A 15,070-nucleotide genomic window follows, 5' to 3' on the forward strand; every position below is an offset into this window, starting at 1 on the left:
GATACCTTAACGAATCACCTAGTTTTTATCTAAACACTGGAAGCTGGGAACACTAGCAATCTACAAAGTTCCAGATGCATACCTGTTAATCTGTTCTTACAGCCATTCAGTGAACATTTCCACAACCTCTACGCATAATCTATATCAGTGATTTGTTCTCCTTACAGGTACAAAACTCTTCCCTGTGGCCTAAGTCTTCCCTGCTGCAAATCAAAATTGTTACTTCTTGCTATAACCACTGTGGGGATAGAAAAGAGTTTATTATAGTCATGGTTGTAACAGTCTTTTAAGTCCTTAAAAACTTAACATATGTCCCCTCAGTTCTGCTTTACATTATATTTCCTTAGACTAAAGCAATCTAAATTAGTCAGTTTTCTACATAGGTCCTCTTGGCTAGAACTCTGATCATTCTGAATGTCTACATCTAGACTGTTTCAGAAGGCCTGTATCATTCAAAAAGTGTGGTAAAAAATATTTCAGTACTTCTGTACTGTACAGTACAGTACAAAGACCTCAACAGTGTAAATTAGGTTTATCTTGTTTGATTTATTTTTGATAAATCCATAATAGCTGTTATCTACCTCTACTTTTTCTTCTGTCACCTTATGTGTAATTTATTTGTTCTCATATTTTTGATACTGAAGTTGAATGCTCTCTAATTCCTAATCTCCTTTCTTCCCTTCTCCTACCTGCCTGAAGATAAGCAGTTCACACTTTCCCAGTGTTTCAGAGCCCCACCTGTTCTCTGTGAGTTCTTGAAGACAGTAGATAGTGAATGAAAGAGGGATTCAACTAGTTGTTTATCCTAGTATTGAATTTCATCAGGCCCAGTTAATGAAAAAAAAAAAAAAAAAAAAAAAAAAAAAGGAAGAAAAGAAAAAAAGAGAGAAAGAAAATAGTAAAAATAGTAAAAATAGACTTTTCTTTCTCTGTGCACTTAATACAATCTTCGAACAACTTCTGACCTTTCATCAGTGGTTAAACGTCACCTTTTGGGGTAGTGATACATATATCTGACAGGCTAAAGTCATGAAAAAACAAAATATTTTAGGATTCAAAATGATCAGAGAAACATTATAGAACGTTTTTTAAACAGACTATGATTATATTCTTTTCTATTTTACGCACATTCTTACATAAATTTCTACATCACATAGAATAATTCTCAGTGTCTTTGTGAATTTCATCTTCCGTTGATTTCATACAAATCTGCTTAATTGTATTGACAAACTCTCATTTGAAAAACCAAAAGGCTTTCTAACACTTAAGGCAGTAAAATATGGGATGGGTTATTGAGGGATACTGAAGAATTGCCTTTATTTGAAATGTTCAAAGTTAGATCAGTAACCTGTTTTCTGGGAACTGTATGAGTGATGCTGGGGTACGTGTGTAGGAAGGGGGAAGCAGGATGAGACAACGTATTTTCAGGTCATTCACAGTCATGCATATCCATAGTTCTCACATCTGGGAGAGAAAATTGATAGCCCACGCTGCCAGCTGCATGACCATGTAAAGGCTATACATACAGAATGTGTATTTATCTCAGTGTCCTTCCCTTCACATTTTCAGATTGGAATCCTAATGCACCAGGCAACAGGACCTCTGAGACTGAGAGAGAGGACTCATCCCCTCCTTTTGAAGATATAGCTCATAATGACATTGATGAGCTGAGACACTGACAAAGACTGCTGGACAGCATTGAACTCTTTTTGAAATATATCTCTGTCTATAAAATGTTAATCAGGTACTAGCAAAACCAGAGCAACCTTCACTTAGTATTAGTTTACCTACTTCTTTTTTTTTTTTTTTTTTTCAGGAGTGGGATTACATATTTAGAAGAAACATAGGTTTGACTGTTAAGAAAACCTCTTCTTATTTCTCTTCTAATTTCTTATTGCCAAGTCTGCCTGGATAGTTTCTGATTTTTATTTCTAAATATTTTCATTGGTTTTTTTTCCTACTGAGTTAATATTTCAACTTACCATATTTCCTCATGAAATGTTTAAAGATCTGTTCCCAAATCTCTGTTTTTCCTCCAAAACACACGGAGAAACTTTTTGGAGATTATTAGAAATGGAGATTTAACTGAAAGAAAATCACCAAAGTTAAATTTCTTCTTCTCAGTATTGTTGCTTGTCACACAGAATGTGAGGGCTTGCATTAATGTTCTAGATAGTATTTTGTGAAATGAGCAATTCAGCAAGAATATGCTTGTCCTCACTTCAAATACAGGTCTGTCATATGAATTACATACAGGTGAATCACAGATTTGATTGGAGGGAAAAGCTTCTCTTCTCTTTTCTCTGTCTATATCACGATGGTTTATTGTCTCCCAGTGTCACAGGAGTCATACAGTAAGTGAAAGTTTAATTTCATGCCACATATGGCAGGTGGTGGTCATACCTGTAAGTCATTTTTTAAAAATCACATGAAAGCAAACTGAAAAAGCCCACATGTCGGTAGAATAGAAGGTGAAGTCTTAACGATTCTTGACTCTTGATTCTTGATTCTAATGAAATTTGTCTCAGATCTTGAAACAAAAAGACTCCCTTGCAATCTGTCACCTGTCTTCTCCTCCTTTTATCCCTCAAAATCTGAGCCCTATCCTTCCACTTCCTTAACAAAGCTTCTGACTTACTTAAGAATGTGATCTAATGTTATTTTATGTCCCTCATTCAGCCCACCTAATTATCTTAAAGAGAAGGGCTGAATCTTCAACAAGGATTTGATATATTTTGGGAACCAGGTAGACTGATCAGAGGTTCTCATAGAAATCTAGGTTGCTGAGTATTTGCCTAGCACCTTCCAACATAAAGATGTGTCAAGGAGCAATACTTGTGAGATTCACAATAATCTAGATAAGACTCTCACTTATATGTAAAAACAACAGTTGCTCTAGTCATTATAATACAGAAAGAAATGTGAGTTCATCCCAAACAGCAGAAAAAAACAGACAAGCAAATCCTCTCTGGAAGGAACTCACTAACTTCATTAGCCCAGTATTAGGACACTTCATAATCCTGTACCAAAGATTAAGGCAGAAGAGGTGGCACTGGGATGAACTAAATACTGCTTTATATTACTTAGTAGCCTGGCAAACCTACACTTCTGTGTATGTCTTGATGGAGCACTATATGGAGTTTCCACATGGGATGTTTTGAGAGTGGAGTATTTGTTGTTCTGTAATGCATAGGATGTTTCAGCTTGTCTGATATTATTCTTTTTGATGTAGGCTGAAAGCAGTGAGGAAGAAATTCAAAAAGAAAGCCAAGTCTAACAGAGGTGAGGTACTTGGTTAGAAGAAAGCCTAAGGTAAAGCAACCACTTGGACATCTAACTCCAGGCAGGAGTTGTGTACTTCTTCCCTGATTAAACTTACATCACAGGAGGACCTGTCATAGGAACTAAGCCTCTGAGAAAAGAAGACTTGCTGGGTGCTTCTCCAGCAGTATCAGTAAGACTTGACAGGCAGGCTAACAGATACAGACAGAGGGAAACAGGTAGGTGGGACCTGTACCTTGTGGTAAACAGACGCTTACAAGAGTATGTACCAGCCCTCCTGTAAGTAATAGATCACTTCAAAGTATTAAATCAACAAGCTACATTGGCTATAGAGCAGTATATATAGAGAGAGGTAAGAAACCTGAGAGAATCAGGCTAAGGCCAAGGTGTCCACAAATCGAACCTTCAAACATGTGAAAAATTAAAGTATAAAAGAGAAACACACCACTGTGAAGAATTAACCTCAACTTAGAGAAAGACTCAAATCTTGTGGAACAAGGTAGCAAAATTTGACGTACTGAAGAAAAAAATGATGAACTAAAGAGAAGAACAAAAGGTGCAAATTTTAACCTTACCTTGTTTTGCTTTATTTGCTTTATTTCCTTTCAGTCCTCTCATACCCCTCCCTATACCTCCTTTACCTCCTACTCCTGAACAACACTTAACTTTGTAAATAACGTAAATAATTTATGTGTACTGGAATGATAAATTCCTCATGCCTCCCATCAGTAGACAATCCCATCAATCTTGCTTCTAAAGAAGAGCTGGCTGGACAGGACAATTCAGGATCAGCCAGTATAATTCTCACCTTCGCAAAGAGTCTGTGTTTCCGAGGACGCGCAGATAAAGACCCTGATCCAAGGGAATAGAGGCAATTTCTAAAGACCTGGGGCTCTCCTAGACATCCTTAAAGATTCTGCCCTTGAAGAAAGACAGCAATATGGGTGCACAAGATGACTCAGTTTACAGTTTAAGTATACCAAAGCATAAGTCCTTTCTCCTCAATAATTTGAGCATTAAAGGTAACAGCAGAAATACTTTTTGGAAAGGGGGTCACCACAAGGGAAGGAGGTTCAAATCATTTTAAGACATCACCATCACAAACCTGCTGCGGAGAGTCAGAGATACAAGGCTCGTGGCCAATAGTATCCCGGGCTGCATTAGGAAGTGTTGCCAGCAGGTCAAAGGAGGTGATCCTGCCCCTCTACTCAGCCCTGGTGAGGCCTCATCTCGAGTACTGTGTCCAGTTCTGGGCTCCCCACTACAAGAGAGACATTACTGATTCTATGATTCCATGGAGGTACTGCAGAGAGTCCAGCATAGGACTGCAAAGATGATCAAAGGACTGGATCATCTGCCCTATGAGGAATGGCTGCAAGAGCTGGGCCTGTTTAGCCTGGGGCAGAGAAGGCTGAGGGGGGATCTTATCAGTGTGTATAAGTACCTGAAGGGAGGGTGTCAAGGGGATGGGGACAAACTCTTTTCAGTTGTGCCATGTGACAGGACAAGAGGCAATGGGCAGAAATTGAAGCACAGGAAGTTCCATCTGAACGTGAGGAGGAATTTCTTCACAGTGAGAGTGACAGAGCCCTGGAACAGGTTGCCCGGAGAGGTTGTGGAGTCTTCTTCTCAGGAGATATTCAAGGCCCGCCTGGATGCAACCCTGTCTAACATGCTCTAGGTGACCTTGCTTGAGCAGGAAGGCTGCACTAGATGATCTCCAGAGGTCCCTTCCAACCTCACCGTTCTGTGCTTCTGCGATTTACCGTAGCAGCAGGAATTGTGCTTTAATCTGTGCTGAACCCTCTCTAAATTAACCACTGAACCACCACAGACTGAGATCAGCTATTGTGGAAGACTGAACAATGGAGATGTTGAGGTTTACCAGATGAAGCTAAGATACTTCCCTCCTGTACATCATCATGAGAATCTGATCAGGCCCTTGCTGCTTGTCAGGGGATTTCTCACTATGAAATATTGAGGAGAAGGAAAGGATGAGACTTGTATCACTTTACTCCCACCTCTCTGCTTTCAATAGATGTAATTAGGGTACAGTTCACTTGATCACTCTACATTCATTGTACTGTAACTACCCAGAGACAAGAAAACATCCTGCAGTAAACCAGGCTGGAATGACTTACTCAAATACCTGCAAAGCTCCAGGCAATATAGCTTTGGGAGCACAGGAAAAAGAACAACAAATATACCTGATTACATCATTAACGTTTTCCAAGTAGACACAGAACCTTGTACTGAAGGAAGATCAGCATGTAACCAAGTATGAAAATCCTTTAGTCAGAAATATAATAACTAATGGCCTTGTTGGGTCCTTCTTGAGTTGTTTTACAAGGTAATCCTTAGAAGAACCAGAACTTCAAGAGAAATAACTCGACTGACTCATAGAATTGTAAATTTCAGCAATATTTCCCCCTTTTTTCAGTATGTAAACTGCTGGTAAGATGGGGGGAAGGGTTACCAGTGAATGACTCTTTCCTTCAGGTTTGAGGAGGAGGTGTATAAGATTGAGTAATACAGGTAATTTGAGAGGCATGTATTCATCTTGAATCACAATTTCTGATTTACAACCCATTAAATGATGGAAGCAGCTCTTTAGGTTAGATTGAGAAATCTATGGCAGCAGTTGCCATAACATACTCCTACATGTTTATAAATACTCCCAGCAAAGCCTGAACAATGGCTTACTGTAAATGAAGAAGTACGGGAAAAGCGTAGTGCTGACCCTATCTAGGAAAAAAAGACCACCAATTGCCCTAAGATTTGTGAAAGAATGTGTAATGTGGACTAACATTACAAATGGTCCTGAGCTAAGACTGATTCTGAGAAGCTAAGAAGTAAACTTAACATGATCTTCAGTGCTGTGACATAACTTAGCAGTGAGCGCAGAATCAGCCATGAAGTAAGCTCACTCACATCTGCAGGAAAGGGATCAAAACTACAGAATCCACCTAGCTATCAATATCCCATGACTTTGGGCATGAAAGAGAGGCTGCTATCAGAGCCAAACAACTGAACTTGCCTATACAGATTGTTACTCCTACAGAGGCATTATTTGTCTTGAGCACCTCACACACTGTGTTGCCTCAAAGGGGTCATGGCTGTTGGGTCATCTATGGGACATTACACTGCACCTCCTTGCACCCTGTCCAGGAAACACTTCATATAGACAAGCTCCTGCCCCTATGCATGCAGCCCATGCAAGGGATGCCATAGAATTCTTAGTCAGGCAAGGCTCTATAGAAGAGAGGGGGTAGTATACAAGTGGGGGAATGCAAAAGGTTATAGAATGTGAGAACATCTGTCTCATTAAGGTTATCAGACCAAGGACCTTTTCACTTCAAGGGAATAAATAATAAGTAACAGGGAGAGTGAGAAACAAAATCACAGAGACACAAACCTGATAAGGGAGCCGAGATTTAAATTCTTCAGTCACTAGATGATCGGCCATTAAGAAACTACAGGCATAACTTTGAAGAGGGCCAACCTGAACTTTGTAACTAATAAGCAGCAGGAAGCAAGAGAACTCAAGTATTATAGATTTTTGAAGGTGTCTGTAAAACTTACTGAGCAATCACAGAATCGTAGCATCATAGAATCAGTAAGGTTGGAAGGGACTTCTGGAGATCATCTAGTCCAACCTCCCTACTCAAGCAAGGTCACCTAGAGCATGTTAGACAGGGTTGCATCCAGGCGGGCCTTGAATATCTCCTGAGAAGAAGACTCCACAACCTCTCCGGGCAACCTGTTCCAGGGCTCTGTCACTCTCACTGTGAAGAAATTCCTCCTCACGTTCAGACGGAACTTCCTGTGCTTCAATTTCTGCCCATTGCCTCTTGTCCTGTCACATGGCACAACTGAAAAGAGTTTGTCCCTGTCCCCTTGACACCCTCCCTTCAGGTACTTATACACATTGATAAGATCCCCCCCTCAGCCTTCTCTGCCCCAGGCTAAACAGGCCCAGCTCTTGCAGCCATTCCTCATGGGGCAGATGCTCCAGCCCTCTGATCATCTTTGTAGCCCTAAGCTGGACTCTCTGCAGTACCTCCATGTCTCTCTTGTAGTGGGGAGCCCAGAACTGGACACAGTACTTGAGATGAGGCCTCACCAGGGCTGAGTAGAGGGGCAGGATCACCTCCCTCGACCTGCTGGCAATACTCTTCCTAATGGACCCAAGGATACCTTTGGCTTTCTTGGCCACAAGGGCATATTGCTGGCTCTCTGTCAGCTTGTCATCCACCAGCACTCCCAGGTCCTTCTCTGCGGAGCTGCTCTCCAAAAGGTCAGCCCCCAGCTTGTACTGGTGCCTAGGGTTATTTTTCCCCAGGTGCAGGACTCTGCACTTGCCCTTGTTGAACCTCATGAGGTTCCTCTCTGCCCAGCTCTCCCAGCTGTCCAGGTCTTTGTGAATGGCAGCACAGCCCTCAGCTGTATCAGCCATACCCCCCAGCTTGGTATCATCAGCAAACTTGTTGAGGAGACGCTCTGTCCACTCATCCAGGTCATTGATGAGGATGGGACCCAGTACTGAGCCCTGGGGAACTCCTCTAGCCACAGGCCTCCAACTAGACTCTGCATCACTGATAACAACCCTTGGGCTCTGCCTTTCAGCCAGTTCTCAATCCACCCCAGTGTCCAATCATCTAATGTACACTTCCTGAGCTTATGTAGGAGGATGTTATGGGAGACGGTGTCAAAAGCTTTGCTGAAGTCAAGGTACACAACGTCCACTGCTCTCCCCTCATCTACCCAGCCAGTCATTCTATCATAGAAGGCTATCAGATTGGTTAAGCATGATAACTTGATCTATTCTATGTGTGAGACAAGGTCTAGGTGCCAACAACTGGAGAGACACAAGTGAGTGAATGAAGTGCCTGTATTGGGAATCAGAATAAGCTACTTGGAGGAATCTCATGGGTTAAGTCCCTAGAAGGAAGAGGGGTCCAGGAGAACCGTCTTATATTCAAGTATCACTTCCTCCAAACTCAAGAGCAGTGCATCCCTATGAGCAAGAAATGCAGCAAAGGGGGCAGGAGACCCGCATGGGTGAGCAAGGAGCTCCTGACAAAACTCAGACAGAAGAAGAAAGTACACAGAATGTGGAAGAGGGGACAGGCTACTTCGGAGAATTATAGGAATGCAGTCAGAGTATGTAGAGATGCTGCGAGGAAGGCTAAGGCCCAGTTGGAACTGAATCTTGCAAGGGATGTTAAGGACAACAAGAAGGGCTTCTTCAAATACATCAGCAGCAAGAGGAGGACTGGCAAAAATGTGGGCCCACTACTGAATGGGACAGGGGCCCTGGTGACAAAGGCTACAGAGAAAACAGGATTACTGAATGCCTTCTTTGCTTCAGTCTTCACTGCTAAGGGCAGCTCTCAAGAATCCCAGAGCCTGGAGACAAGAGAGAAAGTCTGGAGAAAGGAAGACTCCTCCTTCGGTTGAGGAGGATAGGATTAGAGATCTGGGCAAGCTTGACATTCACAGATCCATGGACCCTGATAGGATGCACCCACGAGTACCAAGGGAGCTGGCGGATGTTGCTGCCAGGCTGCTCTCCATCATCTTTGAAAGGTCATGGAGAACTGGAGAGGTGCCTGAGAACTGGAAGAAAGCCAGTGTCACTCCAGTCTTCAAAAAGGGCAAGAAGGAGAATCTAGGAAATTACAGGCTGATTAGTCTCACCTCCATCCCTGTGACGGAAAGGTGAAGGAACAGCTCATTCTGGATGTCATCTCCAAGTGTATAGAGGAAAAGGAGGGGATCAGGAGTAGCCAGCATGGATTCACCAAGGGGAAATCATGCTTAACCAATCTGATAGCCTTCTATGATAGAATGACTGGCTGGGTAGATGAGGGGAGAGCAGTGGACGTTGTGTACCTTGACTTCAGCAAAGCTTTTGACACCGTCTCCCATAACATCCTCCTACATAAGCTCAGGAAGTGTACATTAGATGATTGGACACTGGGGTGGATTGAGAACTGGCTGAAAGGCAGAGCCCAAGGGTTGTTATCAGTGATGCAGAGTCTAGTTGGAGGCCTGTGGCTAGAGGAGTTCCCCAGGGCTCAGTACTGGGTCCCATCCTCATCAATGACCTGGATGAGTGGACAGAGCGTCTCCTCAACAAGTTTGCTGATGATACCAAGCTGGGGGGTATGGCTGATACAGCTGAGGGCTGTGCTGCCATTCACAAAGACCTGGACAGCTGGGAGAGCTGGGCAGAGAGGAACCTCATGAGGTTCAACAAGGGCAAGTGCAGAGTCCTGCACCTGGGGAAAAATAACCCTAGGCACCAGTACAAGCTGGGGGCTGACCTTTTGGAGAGCAGCTCCGCAGAGAAGGACCTGGGAGTGCTGGTGGATGACAAGCTGACAGAGAGCCAGCAATATGCCCTTGTGGCCAAGAAAGCCAAAGGTATCCTTGGGTCCATTAGGAAGAGTATTGCCAGCAGGTCGAGGGAGGTGATCCTGCCCCTCTACTCAGCCCTGGTTAGTAGGGCTGAGTAGAGGGGTAGCCAGTACTGTGTCCAGTTCTGGGCTCCCCACTACAAGAGAGACATGGAGGTATTGCAGAGTCCCACTTAGGGATACAAAGATGATCAGAGGGCTGGAGCATCTGCCCCATGAGGAATGGCTGCAAGAGCTGGGCCTGTTTAGCCTGGGGCAGAGAAGGCTGAGGGGGGGGATCTTATCAATGTGTATAAGTACCTGAAGGGAGGGTGTCAAGGGGACAGGGACAAACTCTTTTCAGTTGTGCCATGTGACAGGACAAGAGGCAATGGGCAGAAATTGAAGCACAGGAAGTTCCGTCTGAACGTGAGGAGGAATTTCTTCACAGTGAGAGTGACAGAGCCCTGGAACAGGTTGCCCGGAGAGGTTGTGGAGTCTTCTTCTCAGGAGATATTCAAGGCCCGCCTGGATGCAACCCTGTCTAACATGCTCTAGGTGACCTTGCTTGAGTAGGGAGGTTGGACTAGATGATCTCCAGAAGTCCCTTCCAACCTTACTGATTGAACCCTTACTGAAATCATAGGATTGTAGGTGTTTGTGGTGCCAGCAATTACAGCAAGTAAGCGTCTTAGCATCAAAAACTGGAGGAACTGCAGGTCATAGGGACATATGAATCTGGGATGTGAGCAACTGGAGGGGGTAAGTAGGACTAACTGGCCAAGTAGGAGTCTGAAAATACTCTAACTTTGATCCAGAGGTGATTAATGGAGCCTACATTCCAGGCACGGATATTAGACAAGCTGAGAATCTGTGCTGGTATTCAAGGGATCCATGGAAATGGAGCTGCTTGTGAAATAAGAGGGTGAGTGCATGCCTCTGTTCAAGCTGGACTACATAGAAGGGATCCGTATACTGGAAAGAGGCCCAAAGACCCAGGGCATGGATTTTGGATGGGTTGAGGGCCCATGCTGATATCTGAGGGATCTAAAGTGTGCTTGAACTTGTGAATCCAGAGTATGGGGGCGTATATTTTCACTAGTGAACCTCATACCTGATCAACCAGAGAGGAGCAGCATGATTGGGCTACCTATACTTACGTTTTGAGTTCTCGTTGTGCTATATGTGGGTGTTGTCAAAAGCAGCACAGGTTCTGTGTATCCAGCCGTGTTAGTGCCCTCTGTGTGTGGGTACGTGTGTGCCTTGCTGGGATACACACTCAGCTTCATCACTGGTGGAACCTGCAAAGAGTAAAGCAGCAGATGCAGTCATCAGCCTGGGATGGAAAGAGTGACCTCTAGGTCTCTGGGTTGGGCTCCAGTGGCCAAGAAGGAAGAATCTCCAGGTTCTGGAGAAGGTGGCTGATAAAATCCCTTCACCCATCCTCCTCTACATTTTTGCTGACCCTTGAAAAAATGTAAGGCAGAATTCTTGAGAAGCCAAATAGACTTTTTTATTCAGGTATCCATTAATTCTTTTTATTACCATGTCTACCAATTTGCCTTGTATAGACATTACTGGGACAGACAAACTGAAGTTTGCCAGCTCTCCTCCAGATCCTTCTAAACAATTGGTGCCACTTTTCTCACTGCCTAATACTCAGGTATTAAGAAAGGCTTCAGTGAGAAGTCACAGACTGAATTACTGTTGATAATTCAAACCTTTCCTCTTTTCAGAACTTCTGCGTGAGTATCATCCTATTTTAGTGACTTCTGTGTATAATGGTTCATCTGTATATACCGTAACATCTTCCAATTTAATCACTTTAAAGTAGAAATTAAAGTTACTTTAATTTCAGTGTCTTTGCTGAATACTCCACCTTCTCGCTTTCCCAACAGGGGGCACATACAGACCAGCACAGATAAAAGCCTATATCTGGACTCCTTTCTCTCATCATTAAGACTGCAGATCTCATTCCTTGACTTTCTTTTCCCTTGAGAATTACATATTTGGAAGATCCTATTTTATCCAGATTTATTGGTGGTTTCATAGTTACTCTTAAAAACTTTATAAAGTTGGTGTCACAGCAGCAACCTTCCATTCTCCAGGAATCATGATGCTAAGTGAGAGGTCACACATCCCTGGTAGTTATTCAGCTATTTTATTCCTGAATCCCCTGAAGATACTTGGCTAACATCCTTGGAGCATGCTACTGCTCATTTTATCTGTTTGTTCTATAACCACCTTAAATCACTCTTCAGTTAAAGAGATTAAAGGAAGATCCTAGTATAAAACTTTCCCAAGCTCCTTCACTATAAACACTAATACAAACAACTATTTTAGGGTTGTTCTTTTCTTTCAGAGGTGGAGGAATTCTTTTGCTACGGCTTTCTTTTCTCTGAGAACTTCTTTTGTACCTTGATTGAAGAGTGGACCTAAAATTCTTTGGAAGGTTTCCTGCTCTGAGAAGTTAGAATAAAGATCCATAATTAATTTTTTGCTGTTCAGAACTGTTCCTTAATGGTCATCCCAGATGCAGAAGCACATGGTCATGGTTTCTTTGTACCTTACATCACCATTGCACCTTTATTGAGGTGCGTGAGTCAAATCGGAGATCTACTGGATCTTAAACAGTTTGAGATCTTTTCTTTCAAATATTTGTTGAAAAGTTTCTTAACGACATTCCAAGAAAAGATTACGAGTGTCTTCTCCAATGCATATTCAAACTCTCCAGGTTATAAAGAGTGAATCTCAGTGCTATTTTGTTAAGTTTATTAAGGACCAGATTCCTGAGACATAAATAAATTAACAGGATATTTATACTTCAGATTATTGTTTAAAATCCTATAGGATTTCAAAATTCTACAGAGATTAAGTTTTTTCAACATTATTTGTCTCTACAGTGACATTAGAGAAATATTCCTACAACTCAATTGGTTAAGGGCCTAAGCATTGTCATATTTGAGTCACATCTCCAATATACTTGTCTAGAAATGCAGTACTGATTTGAAATAAAAATAATGAATTTGACAAATTTTCACAGTTCTGTGGTGCTATTTAATGGAGGAGAAATAGTTTCTCTTCAAGCAGTAGGTAATATGATGAGGTGTTACCTTTAATTTTCCTTAATATCATGATAATTGCCATATCTGTGTTTTAGTCTTTACACAATATAGTATTCTACTTAGGCATGTTCTATTTTTCATCTCATAGCATGAAATTAAATCTAAGCTCTAAGTTAAATGGGTTGTTTCATTTGATGGATATGATGCTGCTGCACGTGAGCAGGTTAATAAACCATCTGATTTGATGTCTTCTGAATATCCTCAGGATAAACAATGAAAGAATAATGATAAGATTCTTTCATTTTTTTTAATGAGAATGTTATTCTCCAATTTTAGATCAACTAATGATGACTCAAAGAATAAAATATAAGAACTTCAATATTTTTAACATCTTTCATCTTCATTCATATTACAGGACAGGCTTTTGAGCCCTTCAAGTAGCAAAATTTGTACTAACTGAGATTACTGTTTTGTCTGAATCAAAATTCAGTTGTGACGGCTGGATTATTATCTGCATGTATCCTTTTTCACTTTATCTTCAAAAAAAACAAGATCTAAAGAGAAAATAAACACTATACTAGGACTCAGCAATGGATTGCTTTCACTTTTTTCTTAATTATCAATTCCAAGTAATAATACTTGTCATTTAGAAAATATTTTTCTCTATATTAAAGCTGATATTCTCATACAAATGTCTTACTTTTAAAGCTACAAGACTTAGTTTAATAACAGAAGATAAATTATTGTTTGTGATCTTAAATTACACTTTTCAATGATTTTGATAGAACATTTGTTAGCCCTAACACTTTTTTATAGGAACTGTGTATGCAGAAGGTTTAAGTTTTTTTCTGTTTCTTCCATCACTAACATATAATGATGTTGTATTTATACTGCTATATATGCTCAGTTTGGCTTGTTCTAATTGGCAAAGAATATTTGGAATACTTCCAGTATTCCAAAGAATACTTCCATGGAAACTCATGATAGCCCCTCTCTTAAATTCATCTTCACATTCGACATGGTAATGCAGTTTACATGACATTTTTTTCTACCATTTTAGAAAAGTAGCAAAAAGCAAAGATGGAGAACCAAATCTCTGTGACTGAATTCCCTCTCCTGGGTCTCTCCAGTAGCTCAGAAGTGCAGCTTCTACTGTTTGGGCTGTTTACTGTCATCTACACCCTTGCTCTGGTGGGAAGTATGATCATACTGGTACTAACCTGGCTGGACTGCCAGCTCCACGCACTTACGTATTTCTTCTTGAAACACTTCTCATTTGTAGATATCTGCTACATATCTAGCACTGTCCCTAAAATGCTGCCCAACCTCTCGAATCCTAAGAGAATTATTTCTGTTGCTGGGTGTAGTTTTCAAATGAACCTCTTTCTGGCCTTAGGCATTACTGAATGTATTTTATTAGCAGTCATGGCATATGATCAGCAATATGTCATCCACTGTCCTACACTCTGAACATGAATCATAAAATTTGCATAGGGCTGGCAACAGCAGCTTGGATATGTGGCTTTCTTCTTGCTATGATCCATACTGTTTAGATCTTGCAGGTGCCGTTCTGTGGCCCAAATGTGATTAATCACTTCTACTGTGATATCCTGGCACTCCTTAAACTCATTTGTGCTGACACCCACATGAATGAAATTACTGTGTTTGTTATTGGCATTCTTATTCTTCTTTGCCCTTTTTGCTTGATCCTGATCTCCTACATCCAAATTCTTGTGGCCATCTGAAGGATTCCTACTGCTGTGGTACATCTCAAAGGATTTTCGATCTGTGCCTCAGACCTTACAATGGTCTTACTATCTCACAGTAGTGCAATGTTCATGCACATGAGACCTGGGTCTAGCTGTAAACCAGATCAGGACAAAATGGTTTCTCTTTACTATAGCATCATCATCTCTTTGTTCAGTCCCATGATATTCAGTCTGAGGAAGAAGCAGGTGAAAGGAGCTATAGTGAAAGTGATACAAAGGATCATAACAATCTGAGCGAGGTAGACTCAAAACGGGAGTTTGTTGTATTTCCTAAGAAAGTATTCAAGTGTGGAATGCTTCAAAAACATGCCCAGGATATTAGCCACTGAAACAGCATTTGTAAGCAGCTGAACTAGAAAATCTACAAAGAAGAGAGAAAGGAGTAAGTTTTTAATTTAAGGAGCATTTAAAAGTCAGACATGATATAAATTCCCTGAGTTCTTCAAACATCTCAAGAACTGAATTTTGAGTTCTAGATGTCAGACCAAGCAGGTAAGTGTTTTGCTACTAAGTACTACTTACTTTACATTTTAACTTTTAACCTTTTGGTTTC

The 15,070-nt window shown here is 41.5% G+C and overlaps 1 protein-coding gene across 1 annotated transcript; it reads left to right on the plus strand.

The window, feature by feature from the left end:
- The first annotated feature begins 13,828 nt into the window (after positions 1 to 13,828).
- On the plus strand, positions 13,829 to 14,493 carry LOC134138318 (olfactory receptor 2A5-like). The gene is given in 2 exon segments (XM_062571843.1): positions 13,829 to 14,183; positions 14,186 to 14,493. Coding segments are annotated over 2 exon segments (663 nt in total).
- The last annotated feature ends 577 nt before the right edge of the window (positions 14,494 to 15,070 follow it).

This window comes from Rhea pennata, chromosome 1 (genome assembly GCF_028389875.1).
Source record: "Rhea pennata isolate bPtePen1 chromosome 1, bPtePen1.pri, whole genome shotgun sequence".
In the NCBI taxonomy this organism is placed as follows: domain Eukaryota; kingdom Metazoa; phylum Chordata; class Aves; order Rheiformes; family Rheidae; genus Rhea; species Rhea pennata.